The sequence below is a fragment of the Anguilla anguilla genome, chromosome 7 (assembly GCF_013347855.1).
Source record: "Anguilla anguilla isolate fAngAng1 chromosome 7, fAngAng1.pri, whole genome shotgun sequence".
In the NCBI taxonomy this organism is placed as follows: domain Eukaryota; kingdom Metazoa; phylum Chordata; class Actinopteri; order Anguilliformes; family Anguillidae; genus Anguilla; species Anguilla anguilla.
This window is the reverse complement of record NC_049207.1, coordinates 2,450,971-2,465,615: the sequence shown is the minus strand read 5'-3', so window position 1 is coordinate 2,465,615 and position 14,645 is coordinate 2,450,971. Positions and strand designations below refer to the sequence as shown.

Below are 14,645 nucleotides of genomic sequence, written 5' to 3'. Positions count from 1 at the left end.
AGCTTTCTTTTTCTTTTGGTTTTAAAATTTTTTTTTATTATTCATTAACGGGGGGGAAAATGTGCTTAGAATGATGGCTATAATTCAGAGCAGCTCAGAAGAGGACAATATAGTCATAGTATTAGTGTAATGGCAATAGATGCTTACCAACATTGCCCTAAATTTCTGTTCTAATGTTGAGACATTCATTTTATATTTTATGTCTGTAAAATGTGTGTGTGTGTGTGTGTGTGTGTGTGTGAGCCTGTGAGTATGTATGTCTGTGTGTGTTTATGTGTATGTGTGCATGTGTATGTATGTTCATGCCCTAACGCCCTGCCTGTGCCCTAAAGCCCTGCCTGTCTCTCTGTGGTGGTCTGTGACAGGACCGGTACCCTGGAGCTGGGGGACAAGCTCCTGGCCATCGACAACATCCGCCTGGACAACTGCTCCATGGAGGAGGCCGTGCAGATCCTCAACCAGTGCGAGGACCTGGTCAAGCTCAAGATCCGCAAGGACGAGGACAACTCCGGTAGGCCTGATCTCTGCAGCCCCAATTTACAAAGCCCTTCATTAACAGAAGCCCTCCTTTACAAAGCCACCCCATTAACAGACGCTTTGTGAAGGGACATGCCTAGAGTACGACAGCTTCCAAAAGACACACAGACCTTACTGCTGATGATACAAGAAAGTGTTGCCCCCGACCCACAATCCCTGCCCTATAACAAGGTCAAAAATGAACATTACAAAAGGATGAAAAATGAAACAATGACGTCTATTCTCTGGTCCTAAACTTCCACTCTGATTCCTGGCATTTCTGTCTCCGGCAGCTAATGCTGCATAAGCCATATGCATTCATAATCCTAAATGCAACCGTTATATTAAGAAAATGGATGCTCGTCCAGAATCAGCATTTTTTGGGTCTGGCACGCCCGGTAGTGCATCAGTCCAAACGCACGTCAGCCTGTCATTCCCTTCTGCGAGCTGGAGGGCACGAGTTTAGCCAATACGATCGATTGCTTAATTTGTTTAATTATGTGATTAGCTTAATTAGGTGATTTGCTCAGATTTACACAGCAACGTCTGCTCTTAGGGGACCAGAATGCATCTGAGCTAGTCCGTCTTTGTCCGACGTCCTTGTGAATTCATTTTTTGTTTGCCCTTTTTTTTTTTTTTTAGCCCCGTAGCCATAATTTAAAAGTAAACTTTATTAATAAAGACCATGTTATATATTGTGTTCTACCCTTATTGTGTTATGTACTGGTAATGATTTTACCCACCATTGGGTATAGTTATTTGCAGTGCTCAAGGATATCTAATTAATTTGAAGAAGTGTGACTCATATAAAATAAGTATTTTAATGTCAACATTTGTAACAGCTCAAATGTAACCTAATTTATATTTGTTTATATGCTGAGCTGACTCCTGTATCTAGGATGACTTGCAGGCAGACATGGAAAATCCAGGGGTCAGAGAGTAAAAGTCCTGCCGTGTGTTTCTTCCACCCATGAACTCAGTGTGTGTGCAGACAAGCAGGAAGTCTCTGTCTCTCACTGTTAGCATTGCTAGCATTGTTAGCGCAGTAATGCGTGTTGTGCAGACAAGCAGGAAGTCTCTGTCTCTCACTGTTAGCGTTGCTAGCATTGTTAGCGCAGTAACGCGTGTCCTGTGTTTCTGTGCAGACGAACAGGAAGTCTCTGTCTCTCACTGTTAGCATTGCTAGTGTTGTTAGCGCAGTAACGCGTGTCCTGTGTGTTTCTGTGCAGACGAACAGGAAGTCTCGGGCGCCATCATCTACACGGTGGAGCTGAAGCGCTATGGCGGCCCGCTGGGCATCACCATCTCCGGCACGGAGGAGCCCTTCGACCCCATCATTATCTCCAGCCTGACCAAGGGCGGCCTGGCAGAGAGGTGACTCACTGAGGCCCCCTGGAGGCCTGGAGGCCCACATTACAGCCTTCATCAGGGAGTCTGATTACAGGGTCGAATCAAACATTACGAATGAGCACGACATTACGACTGATCAGTACCACGCAAAAAATAACCTTCCCACAATGTTTTTATTACAACAGCAAATCATATCTGGAAAAAAATGAAGCAAGAAAAATTAAGGGGAAAAAATAGAACCGCGTATGGTGACAGAACTCTGTCCCTCGGTTGGGAAGATGGCTGTAGCGCAGCTTTGGGGTTGAAAAATGTACCGGAGGTTAGCAGATGGACAGTAACTCCAGCGTGCTTGAGAGTAATCAGGACCCTGACGCTTGTGAACGCTTCACGCTGAACTGGTTTGATAATTTACGGCTCAGATGACATATTCCCTGTGATTGCGTGACTCTAAAGACGACAGTTCTGGCCGACTGGCACTAATATTTTGACGTGAGAATATCTCTGAACAATATTTACATGGAGTAGCAGATGGGCTGTGTGTAAAATGGAAGCAGTGCCCTAATACAGTGCCGGTGTGATGGGTGCTTAGAGTGGTGTGCAGCAGCCGTCCTGTTCAGAATGGCTAAGTAAGAAACAGAGCAGGGACTAGTTCAGGGCTGGTGTTCTGTTTTTTGCTTCTCATTTGCTATGTGAATGTGCTTCTCAGGACCACTGAAAACAGATTTATCAGTGTTTAAATATGACAGGCGGGCTCTGAAATACAAATCCCCACAACAAGCTGCAGAACGGCCTCAATCCGGAATCCAGCTTTGAGTACTGATCCTGCGCATCGACTTTTAAACATTTTGATATTCGGCCACCTTGAAGTCAGACAGTCGGCGACAGAAATGACAAAATTGTGTTTTCATATCGCGGGTGCAATGCTGGCCGTGTTCAGAGGTGGAAAATCCAGGTTCAGAATTTTGTTCCAGCCGCCTGTATTTGATACAGCCAGGAGGCAGAACTGATTGGTGAAATCAGCTGGCTGACTTCATGGGTGGAAGTAACACAAGGCTGGACTTTTGATTTCTGGCCCCTGGACTCTCCACCTCTGTGTGTTATTCCCGCTGTTGCCGCACGCGCTCTGAGGGTTTTGCGTGCGAAAGACGTCGCGTTTCTCGCCCGGTAATTGACCCCGACTGTCTTTCTGACCGCGGCGAGCAGGACCGGCGCCATCCACGTCGGGGACCGGATCCTGGCCATCAACAGCAGCAGCCTGAAGGGCAAGCCGCTCAGCGAGGCCATCCACCTGCTGCAGATGGCGGGAGAGTCCGTCACGCTCAAGATCAAGAAGCAGGGCGAGCGTGAGTCCCGCCGCTCCGCATCTCCGCTCTGTACCTCCGCTCTGTATCTCCGCTCCGCACCGCCGCTCCGCACCTCCGCTCTGTATCTCCGCTCTGTACCGCCGCTCTGTATCTCCGCTCCGCACTTCCGCTCTGTATCTCCGCTCCGCACCTCCGCTCTGTACCGCCGCTCCGCACCTCCGCTCTGTATCTCCGCTCCGCACCTCCGCTCTGTATCTCCGCTCCGCACCTCCGCTCTGTATCTCCGCTCCGCACCTCCGCTCTGTACCTCCGCTCCGCACCTCCGCTCTGTACCTCCGCTCCGTGCCGCTGACACGCTCGAGCGGGCGTGTGCGTCGAACCGTCTGGGGCTTCCTCTCTCTCAGCCGGACGAATAAGCGGAGAAAGTTAGTTTAGAACTTATTTATCAGGGACCTCATACAATCAGGAATATTTATCAGGGACCTCATACAATCAGGAATATTTACCAGGGACCTCATACAATCAAGAATATTTACCAGGGACCTCATACAATCAAGAATATTTATCAGGGACCTCATACAATCAGAAATATTTATCAGGGACCTCATACAATCAGGAATATTTATCTGGGACATTTTTACACTGAAGAATATTTATCAGGCACATTGTTCAATCAGGAATATTTATCAGAGATGTTCTACAAAGAGGAATATTTATCAGGGACAGTGTAAATTAAAGTATATTTATCAGGGAGGTTGTACTATCAGGTAATTGTACAATAAGGACTATGTATTATGTGGCAAGCCCATTCATCTTATATTCAAATGGAACCTGGGATTATTTAAGGTAGTCTGTGGGTAAGTGAGGACACCCATTTTTGTGCACATTAATGAGCACACGCCCGACCGCCCTTCTCTCTTCCCTGCAGTCGCGAGCCCCAAGCCGTCCTCTGGTTCGGGTCACATGTCCGAGCTGAACGACATGGAGGACGAGGGTCAGACGCTGCCGAAGCCGGGGAAGCTGCCGGACCTCTACACCGCCGGCGTCGCCAGCGAGGACAGCACCGTGGAGTCCTGGGACTGCTCCTCCGCCAACGCTGCCGCCAGTAACCCGGGTGAGACTGAGTCTCTGACTCTCTGACTCTCTGAGTCTCTGAGTCTCTGAGTCTCTGAGTCCCTGAGTCTCTGAGTCTCTGAGTCCCTGAGTCTCTGAGTCTCTGACTCTCTGACTCTCTGAGTCTCTGAGTCTCTGAGTCTCTGAGTCCCTGAGTCTCTGACTCTCTGAGTCTCTGAGTCTCTGAGTCTTTGACTCTCTGACTCTCTGAGTCTCTGAGTGTCTGAGTCTCTGAGTCTCTGACTCTCTGACTCTCTGAGTCTCTGACTCTCTGACTCTCTGACTCTCTGAGTCTCTGAGTCTCTGAGTCTTTGACTCTCTGACTCTCTGAGTCTCTGACTCTCTAAGTCTCTGAGTGTCTGAGTCTCTGAGTCTCTGACTCTCTGAGTCTCTGACTCTCTGACTCTCTGACTCTCTGACTCTCTGAGTCTCTGAGTCTCTGACTCTCTGAGCAAACTGCAACCTGTGCGTTAACTAACAAGCTTTAATCACGTCCATTACCCTCACATCCCAAAACCCTCGCAGCAGCCACACCCTCTTTTAGCTGCATTACAGTGTATATCGTATGCACTAGACCAGGGGTCTGCTACCCTGGTCCTGGAGAGCCGTGAGCTCTGCTGGTTTTTGTTTCCGCCTCAGAATCAGCACTCAATTCAGAAATTCAGACTCAAGTACCCAGGTGAAGTGAGGTAACTGTGTAATCAGCTTCTCTAATTGCGTAATTAAGTGCAGAGTAACAATGAAAACCAGCAGAGTCTGTGGCTCTCCAGGACCAGGGCTGCAGGCCCCTGCACTAGACCAATGGGGCCTTTCCAGAACATTCTCCCACTGCCTCACTCCCTCCTTCCCTCTCTCCTTTGCTCCCTTCTCTTCTCATTATCCCCAGTACATGCCCCCCCTTCCCCCCATCATGGCAGTGTCACAATATCGTCCACCCGCACTCCATCGCGGCCGCAAATGAAACCCCGCCCACCCGTAACCCGCGGAGACGCAGGTTCCGCCTGACTCCGCAGCGGGCTGACTCAGCGAATCTCCCGGCCTCGTTTAGCAGTTCCGCTGCGTTGCCGGGGGCGATTAGAGAGCGACCGCGGCCCCTGCTGTTCGGCGGCCCTGGCCCTAGCCGCGCGGCGCACGCGGAATGCTAACCCGCCTCCTCCCCGCGATGGCGGTCGTGGCGAGCCGCGGTGCTCCTGGCGAGCTGTGAACAAAAGGAAGCTTCCCGCCATCGGGCAACAATTCCAACACCACTGCCCTTTTTTTTTTGTTTGGTTTTGTTTTGTTTTTGGGTTATGAATTGTGATGTAGATAACAGTGACTTCCCCCCCCCCCCCCCCCCCCACACACACACACACACACACATCACACACACACACACACACACACACATACACACACACACACACACACACACACACACACACACACACACACACACACACATCACACCCGTGTTAAATGGCGCCGTGTCGTCTAGTCGTTGGCGGTCCCCGCTGGCGTCAGACCCGTTCTTTACGCTGCCGCCATGTTCGTGGTGGAATGATATCTGGCATAGTAAGCCGGGGGCCGTAACGAACAGGGCCGGGCAGCCGTCCTGGAGCTGGGGCATCGCGTGTCATCGCTTCTCACAGGTGTGCCGAGAGAGCGGATGAGAGAGAGACAACGCATATCAGCATAAATCATTTATACTCGCCCCCGCAGCTATTTTTAGCAAATGTGATTGGCTGAGCAGCTTTGAAGCGCAACAATTGTGGTTAAGAAGAATCACGGCTCACAGTGGCCGTGGATGTTCCTCTTTAAGATCGAGTTGGAAGAAGGAAGCCGAACGAGTTTCTGATGATGAGTGTCTGAATGGGCAGTTCAATGTGGGGAAGGGGGTGCAGGGGAAGCTACGCTAATGGTAGCGATCGCTGCTATCCTTTTGCCATAGCTAACTGATCATTTTCCTGAAACAATTTCGGGCTCAAAATGTCTAGGGTACAGCAACAGGATTTAAAATACCAAAATTGTTTGGTAACGTTTCAAGTGCCCTAATGCATACCCCAAAATTAGCCTTTTGCCTACATAGTGGTTGTGCTGTCAGAGTGTTTCCAGTCTGAACAGAAGATCAGAACACCACCTAGTGGGCGACAGGGTGTACTGCCTCTCCTACGGTGCGTTATTTTGTTCTGTGCTAATGCGTAGGGTCTGCAGTAAACAGACCCCACTGTTTTTTGGGCCATTTCTCCCCTCTGTCTCGTGTTCCCAGTAATGCCTGAATGCTCCTGCTTTGAAAGCCTTAGGCTAACCTGCCGCGCCTCTCTGAGTTCTGGCCCGTGCTCCTGGCCTTGATGAAATGGCGGTGTTGCGCTGTAGAAATCTGGGGCTCTGCCAGAATAACAGTCCCGTCACCAGAGCTTAGAATCTGTAATCCACAGAGCCTGAGTTGAGCCAACTTAAAAAGTGCACTGTAATCAGTTTCTTGTAATTCTGTAATTGGAGAAGCCTGACTTTGTGTAATGCTGATTTGCCCAAGTCTACTTGCAGTTTCCATTTCTGTGCTATGTTTTCGTGATATGCCAAAAATCCAATTAACATGTTTTCCCTACTTAGTGAGGACTTCAGATCCCACGAATGGACTGCAACGTTGTATCTTCAGATGTGCTCACTTTGATGTAACAATAAGGCAGGAGCCTTCGAGATACATTGTTGCCGTCCGTTTATGGGAGTTGCTGTCCTCACTAAGTGGGGAAAAACATGTTTTCTTTGTTAAGTGCTTGGTTGGGGATGTTCACCACAGCACAGCCCAGTGATTGGTGGAGCAGGCGCTCTGGGGCTCTTCTCTGTGTGTTTACACTTGTGGGTTCTCTCTGTGGGTAAAGCCTGTGGGTTCTGCTGTGGGTTTATGTCTGTGGGTTCTGTCTGTGGGTTTATGTCTGTGGGTTTAAATGTGTGGGTTTTCTCTGTGTGTTTAAGTGTGTGGGTTCTCTCTGTATGGGGTCAGTCTGTGGGTTTAAGTGTGTGGGTTCTCTCTGTGTGGGGTCAGTCTGTGGGTTTAAGTGTGTGGGTTCTCTCTGTGTGGGGTCAGTCTGTGGGTTTAAGTGTGTGGGTTCTCTCTGTGTGGGGTCAGTCTGTGGGTTTAAGTGTGTGGGTTCTCTCTGTGGGTTTAAGTGTGTGGGTTCTCTCTGTGTGGGGTCAGTCTGTGGGTTTAAGTGTGTGGGTTCTCTCTGTGTGGGGTCAGTCCCGGGGTACCAGGCCTCGGGGTACAGCTTCCACAGCCACGAGTGGAGAAGCGCCAAGGCCCGGAGCAGCACTTCGCCCGTCAGCGCCCTCCAGAGGAGCAGCAACGTCCTGCAGGACCTGGGCCTGAGCGACGACGACTGGGACCGCCCCATCGCCAGCGGGTACGTGGGTGCACACCCCCCCCCCCCCCCCAAAAGAGCTGGACCTGACCCCTCCCCCCGCGCGGTCCTTCCTGACCTGCAGCAGCACCAGCAGGCCCCCAGCACTGTGACCTCTGCCTGCAGTGGGCAAGTTTAGAAGTTAAATGTGGAATGTTGGTGTGCCCCAGCTTTACAGCCACAGAAACATTTATTCCACCTCTTTACCCTTTTAAAAGTGTGTATCCTGGCTTTTGTGGATGGATGGATGGATGGATGGATGGTTAGAAGCCGGGATGGGTATAAAGACAGATAAATGGTTAATTTGTAGTCTGCGCACATAGAGGCGAGAAACAACTACACTCTCAGAAAAAAAGTTATGAAAGTTACTATAGAGGTACAAACACCGGTCACTGGGCTGGTACCCTATAGGCACATAAAATTGTACCCCTAGTCAGCAGTAAATTATTCAGTTGTACCTTACTTTTGCTTGTAAAAAGTATATATTAGCACCCAAATGGAACAATATTCTACTTTCAGGGTCTCATTGGATGAATTTGTTCCCTAAAGAACAAGCATTTACTTCCACTGTAGCTTTATTACTCTGTGTGTATGCTGCACATGCCGTCTTCTGAAGACTGTAGCTCTCTGGCCGACGGGTGGAGGCGGGGCCTAATGGATGAGCCCAGATGAAGGCAGAGTAATGGGGGGGGCGGGGCCTAATGGATGAGCCCAGATAAAGGCGGGGGGAGGGGGGGTAAGGGGGGGCGGAGCCTAATGGATGAGCCCAGATGAAGGCGGGGGGGTAAGGGGGGGCGGAGCCTAATGGATGAGCCCAGATGAAGGCGGGGGGGTAAGGGAGGGCGGAGCCTAATGGATGAGCCCAGATGAAGGCGGGGGGGTAAGGGGGGGCGGAGCCTAATGGATGAGCCCAGATGAAGGCGGGGGGGGTAAGGGGGGGCTGACACCTCTCCTCCGGCTGCATCAGTCAGCCGACAGGGCCCTAATTAATCAGTCAGAGGTGTAATTACACACTGCTTCCTGCTCCGCGGGGTTCACACACACACACACACACACTCTCTTTCTCTCACACACACACACACACACACACACACACACTCTCACACACACTCACACACACACACACACACACACACACACACACACACACTCTCTCACACACACACACACACACACACACACACACACACTTTCACACACACACACACACACACACACACTCTCTCTCACACACACACACACTCTCTCACACACACACACACACACACACACACACACTCTCACACACACTCACACACACACACACACACACACACACTCTCTCTCACACACACACACACACACACACACACACACACTCTCTCTCACACACACACACACTCTCTCTCACACACACACACACACACACTCACACACACTCTCTCTCACACACACACACACACTCTCTCACACACACACACATGCACTTGTTGTACGTCGCTCTGGATAAGAGCGTCTGCTAAATGCCTGTAATGTAATGTAATGCTCACACACACACATGCTCACATGCTCACATACACTCACACACACGCACATACACTCACACACACTTGCATGCTTCACACACACACACACACGCTCACACACACAGACACACAGACACTCACACACTCACACACACACACTTGCACGCTCACACACACTCGCACACAGACACACGCTCACACACACACACACACACTTTTTTTGTATGGTCCATGTCAATGCATGTCTAATAGGTATGCATTCATTTATTTTTTTTAACTCAAATGGTTGTTTTCTGCGAAAAATAGGAATGTTTTGTTTTTTTTAACTGTGACAAAAACTGCTTTTCCTGTCTGCTAGAAAATGAAATTTAATTTGTTGTTAACCATTTATATTTGTATATTCATTCAACATTTTTGCTGTATACCCTCTAAAAGAGATATATTCTCCTGCTGGGTACAGTGATCAGCCTGAGAACATCCACAACTGAGTCTATCTTTTAACAAGGATAAGTTAAAAAAAGAAGTAAAAATAAGCGTATTCACCATAATATGCCATCCCTTTTGAAACATTTCTTCCCAGGGTAATTCCTGTAGCTATTGCTGAATTGTTGTGTTCCGGGTTTGTGAAGGGCCTGTGGAGTCCCGCGAGGTCAGTGTCTCTGTCTGTGAGGTTATTCTGGGTTGGCCTCTTTGATGTTGTTGATCAAAGACTCTCTTTCCTTGGCATCTGCAGAACCACATCGCTACCCACCGGCTTTATCACAGATAGCAGGTGAGGTTCAGAGGCGTTGCTAACGTGCTAACGTGCTAACGGCAGACAGCCCCTCTCAGTGTCTCAGAGCCAGTCCTCCACCGGGATGCCTTCTGCCCAGCATGGCGCATCCATCTCAGTGTGTCCAAACCCTCCAGGTGTCTCTGTGTGCGTGTCAGCACCCCACCACCAATCAATGCCTGCGCTGACCATTGACTCCCCCCCCCCTCCCCCCCACGTCGCCCTGATCAGTGTATGGTGCCCCTCGTCGGCCTTTTCGTGATGTTAAACTCGCTCCTCTCAATCACCCCCCCCGTCCCCACTCCCCACCCCGCAGGTTCACCGTGGGGCATGATGGGACTGAGCCCGACCAGGAGGAGAACTTCTGGTCACAAGCGCTGGAGGACCTGGAGACCTGCGGCCAGTCCGGGATCCTGAGGGAGCTGGAGGTAGCGTGCATCAAACCCGTCATCCATCCCTCCCTCCATCCATCCATCCAACCATCCATCCGTCCAATATCAAACCCCTGCCATCCATCCATCCATCATCAATCCATCCATCAATTCCTCCACCCATCATCAATCCATCCATCCATCTGTCCATCCATCATCAATCCATCAATGTATCCATCTGTCAATCATCAATCCATCCATCCATCCATTCATCAATCATTCATCCATCCATCACCAATCCCCTGTCATCCACCCATCCATCATCAAACCCCTGGTATCCATTCATCATCAAACCCCTGTCATCCATCAATCCATCCATTATCTAACCCACCTATTCCTGGTCAGGGTTGTGGGGGGACTGGAGCCTATCCCAGTATGCATTGGGCGAGAGAGAGGAATAACCCCCTAGGCAGGTTGCCAGTCTATCGCAGGGCACGCACACCATTTGTTGCATATTGGTTACTGTTCAGTGGTTCATGCGAATATAGGTTTGGAATACTGCAAATAAAAAGGTCACGTATTCCTTAGATTTAATGCCCAATGTTATGACGCTGCGTATGAACCAGGAAGTAACATGCTAATTTATGTCTTCTCAAACTCTTTATTATAAAAGACAAAGGTTCTCTTTTTTTGAATCACTGATTAAAAACTGTGAGCATTAAACGGAGAGGCACACTTTTCACTGATATACAACTGGAGCTACATCTCCTCTGTAGCTGGGTCAGGGTTCATCTAAAATTATTTTAATAGCGCTGTTTATTTTAATGCACGGTATGATTTAATAAGCCAGTTTTCCTCCCGAAGCTGCATTCTGGCCAGCAATAAAGCACGCGTGATTATCTTTAAGTCTGCGACACCCATAAATCGGTGGCTGTGTGCAAACATTAAAATACTAAAGAATAAAATGCACCCTCATCCAAATAAATAATGCTAGTGCAAGACAGAGACGCTCTGAAGAATGGTAATAAAATCCACACACCACAGTTACTGCCCCCAGTAAAAAAAACTTTAGTCACCACACAAAAAAATATTACAACATTAAAATAACAAATGCTTATGAGAGAATTATTATGGGCCAGCTGTCACTGAACCAAGAGGGTTTTTTTATTTTCCTTTTAATGTGCATGAGAGCATTGTGCCCTGAATATATAAGATAAAAAATACACATAAAGAAATACATTAAAATATAGAAATTTGAAAAATAATGAAAAATAAGACATTTAGCGAATTTCAATTAAGATAATTAAAATAAGAATATAATAATAGCTAAATAATAAATATAAATAATGTAATTTTTGCTCTGAGAGGGAGGGTTTGTGTGGCTGTGTGTGTGGTTGCCTGCATAAGCGTTTTGTCCTCCCTCCCCCCGCCCCCCCCCCCCCCCCGTTTAGGCCACCATCATGTCGGGCAGCAGCCTGAGTCTGAACCACGACCCCCCCGCGCCCCGCCCCCGCAGCCACCTGGGCCGGCAGTCCAGCTTCCAGGAGCGCAGCACCAGTCGCCCCCCCAGCGCCCCCGCCAGCCGCAGCAACACCCTGCCCAGCGACGTGGGCCGCAAGTCCTTCGCCATGAGGAAGATGAGGCAGGAGATGAAGGACCTGCTGTCGCCTGTGCCCACGGAGCTGCACAAGGTACGCAAGGGTGGGGGAGCGGGGCGGGGGGAGAACCGGACCCAGGTCGGGTCCCTGCGATTTTGACACGGCCACTAGAGGGCGACGTCTGTCTGCCAAAACCTGCTGGGATGGGCTCTGTGCTCAGTTTGTCAGTTGGGCTGTTTTCCTGAGGGAGGGGTTGCCATGGCAACGGTTGCTTGGTTCCCGTTCTTCCCGAGGCCTTGCGCCGCGTCTGTAGGCTGAGGCCTCGACGTCACGCTCAGCGCTTTAGAGAGACAGGGGCTCTGCGTGGCTGTCTCGGGTTGTACTGAGCCGAACCGCGTTCCCCTCGCTGGCTGTCCCCTCCGCAGGTGACGCTGTTCAAAGAGACGGACGTGGAGGACTTTGGGTTCAGCGTGTCCGACGGGCTCCTGGACAAGGGGGTCTACGTCAACAACATCCGCCCCTGCGGACCGGCCGAGGTGGGCGGGCTCAAGGCCTTCGACAGACTGCTACAGGTACCGCCCGCCTGGGTGCTCGCCGGTCAGCGTCGACTGCATTACCCAGAATCCAACACTGCGGCAGCTTCCTCTGTGTCGAGAGGAGATCTTGGGTGTGTTTTAGCCCTGCGTCACCAGGGGACTGACAGAGTCCCTGCTTCAGGCCACAAGTCAAACAATCATTCAATTAATTACGCCAATCGTCTCTGTCAGTCAGTCAATTACCACTTAATCAGGCGCAAGATAAGAGTGACAGGGCGATATTTATGCTCACTGGCACTTGCGACGTCGTCTGACTCAGCCCTGGTGCATTAAACAATGAGGCAATAAATTTAAACAGTCCCGCAAGAATGTGCCATTTCTTTCAACGTAGCAGTGCTGGGTGTAATGTCCGTCTCCTTTTGCATGAGCATTGAACTTCACACGAGCCTCAGCAGCTGAACGCAGAGTTCCCCGTCTGGTTCTGTCAGCTGCCGTCAGAACAGCCTTCCTGTGTGAACATGCTTCTCAAATGGTCTCTGTGCTTTGAGCGCTGTGTATGCTTGAACAATGTTTTAAAAACTTTTTAATAACGACTAGCTTAGCGGCTCATTTGGCACAATCTTACTTGTTGAGGCAATTGTGTGTGCATCACGTGTCACATTCCCTAGGTTTAGCAAGTCCAGAAGAATCTCAGTGTAAGCTTTGATCATGTGTCTGACACAAATGCGACCAGTTACATGAAAACATTTTAACATTTCACATTGCCCTGTACCGTTGAGGAGTGACTTATGATTACTCTTGTAAAAAACATTTTTGTGTTTTTTTAAGAAACTGCGTGATCCACTTTAAGAGGGATACATTTTCCATGACCATCGCCTGCTTTAAATACAGATTGAGTAAAATGTGACTTTATGGCGTAACTACACACCAGCATTACACAGTCATAAGCACGGTGTGACGCGTGCCATGCAGAAGGAGAGGGCACACACCAGTAACCGACTGACCGACTGACCGACGATCAGATTATTACAAATAAAGAGAACGCTGCTCTCTCTTTATGCTCCAATTTACCATTTATTTACCAAAAGCTGGAAAACAAATGCTATGTTGAGCATAAACAGCATTGACAGCATATTACAGCTCACAAAAATGCTGTTACACTGACATAATGTATACCGCAATCACTTAATAACACATATTTTGAAACCTGCTGTATTTAATTTGCTGTATACATTATGGAGGTGGTATGACACTTGTTATAAGCTGTAATTGGCTGTCAGCGCTGATAACGGCAGGTGTTATGTGATGATTGTAACAGCGTTGTGCAGGCTTTATGGTGTATACTTCTAGTGACGTATTACCAGGTGACGGAACTACAGTTCATAATTTAATTGAAGACTTCACTAAAGTAATTTGACCTCAATAAAATTTGTCAAGTGAAATGCAAATAAAAATGAACACAATTAAAGCAATGCAAAAAGGACATTTTATAATGGCATGTTTTTAAGCCAAGAGATTAATATTTCAAATGAAGGCGAGTCTCAAAATGTTGGTTTAATATAAACAGCAAGGAGGAACCTGGGCGTGCGACTTTCTTCTTTTCCATTACAGGCAGACTTGTAATCATCTTTTGAGGACAAAAGCTAAGAGCAGTCTGTCCTTGTTTTAAAAAGTACCAGAGTTTACAACTAGGTGCAAATGACATAATTAGCTAAAGTACAGTTGCTAACACTACGCGTTGCGTTTCAGGATGTTAAAATACACAATGCTTACAGTTTTACGTAAATGTTATTGCGCTGTTAAAACTTTGTTTGCATTTTCTTTGACAACTTGACAAGTTTCCAAATGGATGGCACGCACTGCGCAGTTGCAAGGGTGCGAAAGGAAGTAAAAAAAGTCTTGGGGAATTGCAGAAAGGTGCTAATAGAACTGCGTGAAAGTCCCAGGAGTTCACTAGAATGAGTGTAAACTCAGGTCACCCCCATACCTCCGGATGAACTACTGCCACATGTAATAATGAGATAAAAAATCATTGTCTTCTACTCTCAAGTTTAGCTGATACTGGTCTAATTAACTACTATCTAGTTATTAGTACACTTAAATTAAGATATTTCCAAATTGGGAAAAATACAGGTATAAATTACGCAAAATGTACAGCTTAAAATTTGGTTTATTTCCCACGTTGTCTGACAGGATCTAAAAT

At 48.5% G+C, this 14,645-nt stretch overlaps 1 protein-coding gene across 10 annotated transcripts in view; it reads left to right on the top strand.

Annotated features, from left to right (window-relative positions):
• Positions 1-14,645, top strand: part of LOC118231930 (glutamate receptor-interacting protein 1-like) — a 211,741-nt gene that overhangs the window by 196,419 nt on the left and 677 nt on the right. For 8 of the 10 annotated variants that reach the window (XM_035426311.1, XM_035426307.1, XM_035426309.1 and 5 more), the window contains 9 exons: positions 366-511; positions 1,746-1,890; positions 3,070-3,209; positions 4,099-4,284; positions 7,501-7,663; positions 9,899-9,937; positions 10,254-10,365; positions 11,760-11,999; positions 12,332-12,478. In XM_035426311.1, the coding sequence (XP_035282202.1) occupies positions 366-511; positions 1,746-1,890; positions 3,070-3,209; positions 4,099-4,284; positions 7,501-7,663; positions 9,899-9,937; positions 10,254-10,365; positions 11,760-11,999; positions 12,332-12,478 (1,318 nt within the window). The remainder of the gene's footprint in view (positions 1-365; positions 512-1,745; positions 1,891-3,069; positions 3,210-4,098; positions 4,285-7,500; positions 7,664-9,898; positions 9,938-10,253; positions 10,366-11,759; positions 12,000-12,331; positions 12,479-14,645) is intronic. The other 2 variants (XM_035426315.1, XM_035426306.1) reach the window with 1 other exon arrangement.